The following is a 3,766-nucleotide window of genomic DNA, read 5'->3' on the forward strand; positions in this document are numbered from 1 at the left end:
AAATTTGGGGCTTGACCCATTTCTCGCATATTTACAAGGATTTAAGTTTTTAATTTTAAGTTTTCACCTCTTCCTTCAAAAACAAGTGATAGCGTGGGTAACTTAACATTAATAAGCAAATATTTTATATCATGCGATAGCCAATAAAATTATCTACTAGTAGAAGTAGAAAACAGACACAAGTTTCATACATTTTAAGGGAGTAAGAATGAATTTAATTAGAAATAAACACGATTTTTTTCACATCTTTTTCAGTTATTTCCCAACACAAGAAAAACCAGGTCGTTAAGGTATGTTTTATTTGCATTGTATTATTAGTATTTGAGCCATTCTACAAAACGAATGTAAATTTATTAGTCTACGTCTATTAGTTTCGACGTAATTGTTGAACAAAGATACCCCTTCCCAGCGGTTTCCATAGCGCACGCGACATACGAAAATGCACTGCCTGAAAGAATCACACAACCTATTCCGATTACTATGGAAACCGCTGGGAAGGGGTATCTTTGTTCAACAATTACGTCGAAACTAATAGACGTAGACTAATAAATTTACATTCGTTTTGTAGAATGGCTCAAATACTAATAATACAATGCAAATAAAACATACCTTAACGACCTGGTTTTTCTTGTGTTGGGAAATAACTGAAAAAGATGTGAAAAAAGTCATGTTTATTTCTAATTAAATCCATTCTTACACCCTTAAAATGTATGAAACTTGTATCTGTTTTCTACTTCTACTAATAGATAATTTTATTGGCTATCGCATGATATAAAATTTTTGCTTATTAATGTTAAACTACCCACACTATCACTTGTTTTTGAAGAAAGAGGTGAAAACTTAAAATTAAAAACTTAAATCCTTGTAAATATGCGAGAAATGGGTCAAGCCCCAAATTTAAAGTATTTTCACCGATAAAATTGTCCATAGATTACGCCCTTAAAGTTTGATCACTACATGCCCGGACACACTGTATAACATAGTGATTTTTATTTCATAAAAGTCACAATATTAGCCATCCCCTTACATCATGTATAGTTATATCACTATTATTATTCGAAGTGGAAATATGACTATAATTTCAGTAAATGACTAGATTAAATTAATATTTTCTCAAAATAATCTCCATCGTTTGGCACATTAGGAATTTGACGTTTCAAACCGTCAAAAATAATCATAGTTAACCGTAGTAAGGTACAATTAGAGTACTAAACGTCAGACACCAGTCACATACGTGAAATAATGTGTATTGACGATGACACATATTGACGTATAGACAATAATATGACGTGACGCAACATGACGTAGGTATATAAACGTCATATACCTACACACACTTGTTCATTCTCACGTACAAATTTTAATATCAAAGACATATTGGACAATAAGTAAACATATACAAGAAGACAATATAGTGTCAATATCTCCTAAATTAGTAGGACAATATAGTGGCAATATTGCCTAAATTAGGACAATATGGCTTGTATACTTTTACTTCCTTCATTATCAGATAAATTCATTTATGCATATTAAGTGAAATATATTACAATTATAATTGATTTATAAATAATAATTATATTTATATATTCGACTTAATTTATCGACGGCATGTATAATCAAATATAATTAATAATAGCAGACCTATAGATTGCGATCACCTTTACATTTAACCAAATTAACAGAAATTAATCTCAGTCTTAATATTATTTACATATTTTTCTCACTAACAAACGGTATGTTTGCCAAAATTGAGAATAATAAAAACAGAACCCTTATGGCGTAGTCGGGTAATAAGTAATAAATTTGTTAACGACATTGAAACGTTTGTTCCGATTGTTAATTAGATAAGTATAATAGTCCCTGTAAGTGAATTAGCAACTTATAATATAAAGTAGGTACATTATCATGTAGCTAATGTGTATAGTTAACAAATAAATTAAAATGACAATGAGTTGAGTCAGTGAACGTATATTTTATCTATCACTGTCTCACAGTTAACTGACATTAGTAGTTATATCTCAGAAATAAATAACATTAAAGTTATATTCGAGAAAACTCGTAACTTCAAAATAACTTCTCGATTTTGGCAAACAGCGTTGTTTTCGTACTCGAGTATGACCCTTAAATGAACATACATAAGATAGACTTTCGTATTCTCAATGCTAGTATTCGCATGCTGTTTTTATACATACCTACATTAGTTACCATGCAAATTAATCTAGCTACCGTTTTTATCAGGTTGTATCAGAACCTGATCGAATCAGCACCGTTTGAGCACTCGGCTCGAATGTAAGAAATAAATTCCAAGTCCCGACTTACTGAAGTGTATCCTTTGGCACACACAACGGTATGGCACTAACAATCACAAATAAACCAACATATTTGGAATTCTGGACCAACATTGGACAAATTAATTTCACCAGTACGGCACAGTTCCATTTCCATCCGACCGCGCGATCCAAGAGTTTCCAAACTTTATTCTAGCAGTAGAAACGGCTGGCAAGTTCCTGACTGAAGACTTCTCTATCGTGTAGTTCTGTCCCTTATTGTTGTCCCAGTACTCCTCCCCTTTGCATTTGAAGCACACGCAGAAATCCAGCCGTCTCGAATGGATTGGCAGCTGCAATCTGAACCCAAAAGTATCATACAGAGACGCGCCGTTCTTGTTCAGAGGCCCTGATTCCACGAACGCACAGAAAGTGTCCTCACTCGTCGTCCACCCATCAGAGGTGGTTCTGACAAACACTTCTTTGAGAAAATCCAAGTTCTTAACTTTCACTGTCCCGTCTACGGCACATTCATTCTGTTTCACTATCACATTCTCCAAAGCAACACAGTCTTCCGTGATCCTCCTCCGGAATTCCACATAATCTGACGCTGGCTGAACAAACCTGGCTTCCCATAGATCCACCGCCGGTTGAGGAGGCGGTTTTCGTTCCTGTGGAGGACTCGCTACCACTTTTAGAGCCCAATACGGCGGCACATGCGACGGCTCCGTCATGAATTTCACTTGTTCCAACGCTAACCCTCGATCATCAGCAAAAACCACTTTTTTCTTCTTCTTCTCCGTCGGCATTCTGATGCAAGACCGCGTAGCTGTTTTAAGGCTCAACTGGACTGGTTTGAGAGCTGCAGCTGTCAGACATGGCGCCGAATATCCTCGAGACGTCAGCTTCGTTGGTCTTCTGACTGGTGGTGTGTAGTCGGCGAGGAAGCCAGCTGGCGGGCTGTGGCCGTAAAACATTTGTTCCGAGGCCAGCATGTCGATTGCGGCCATATCTGTAAGAACGCGTATGTTACTGCGGCAATCGCGCGAACTAAACCTCGAACAGCGCGCGCACGGCTTATATAGACGCGCGCGCATGTTATACGCTGATATGAATAAACTTGGGGCGACCATGCTGGAGGAATGTGTGGGATAAAGAGGGAGTTTATTGACTGGGTGGAAACGGGTCAGGGGCGTGTCCTTTGTTAGCGTGGACGTTATTGCGTTGCCCTTGTTCAGTTTTGGGAGAGGTATTTTGGGATTTTACGATCTGTGACATGTTTAATAATGAGGAGACATGACGGTGAATAAATACTGTTTAAACATAATGTACAAACAACTACAACAGAACAATAAAATAAATTAAATCTATCCTACTGATTCAAAAACAAAATGCGTGTCCACGAGGCATGAGGCGAGGTTTCTGGCTGCATTTCCTCACTACGAGTATTTTATCTTTGCGCAGTAAAAGATTTATCAATTTAGACGAAACTGTCCAAG

The 3,766-nt window shown here is 36.9% G+C and overlaps 1 protein-coding gene across 1 annotated transcript; it reads right to left on the minus strand.

Moving 5' to 3' along the window:
- Window positions 1-979: 979 nt before the first annotated feature.
- Window positions 980-3,337, minus strand: Gbs-70E (Glycogen binding subunit 70E). The gene has a single exon (XM_028307643.1). The coding sequence runs from the start codon at window positions 3,275-3,277 to the stop codon at window positions 2,417-2,419; it is 861 nt and encodes a 286-aa protein (XP_028163444.1). The 5' UTR covers window positions 3,278-3,337; the 3' UTR covers window positions 980-2,416.
- Window positions 3,338-3,766: the final 429 nt, after the last annotated feature.

The sequence above is a fragment of the Ostrinia furnacalis genome, unplaced genomic scaffold (genome assembly GCF_004193835.3).
Source record: "Ostrinia furnacalis isolate ACB-3 unplaced genomic scaffold, ASM419383v2 OfSCF2306, whole genome shotgun sequence".
Lineage (NCBI taxonomy): Eukaryota > Metazoa > Arthropoda > Insecta > Lepidoptera > Crambidae > Ostrinia > Ostrinia furnacalis.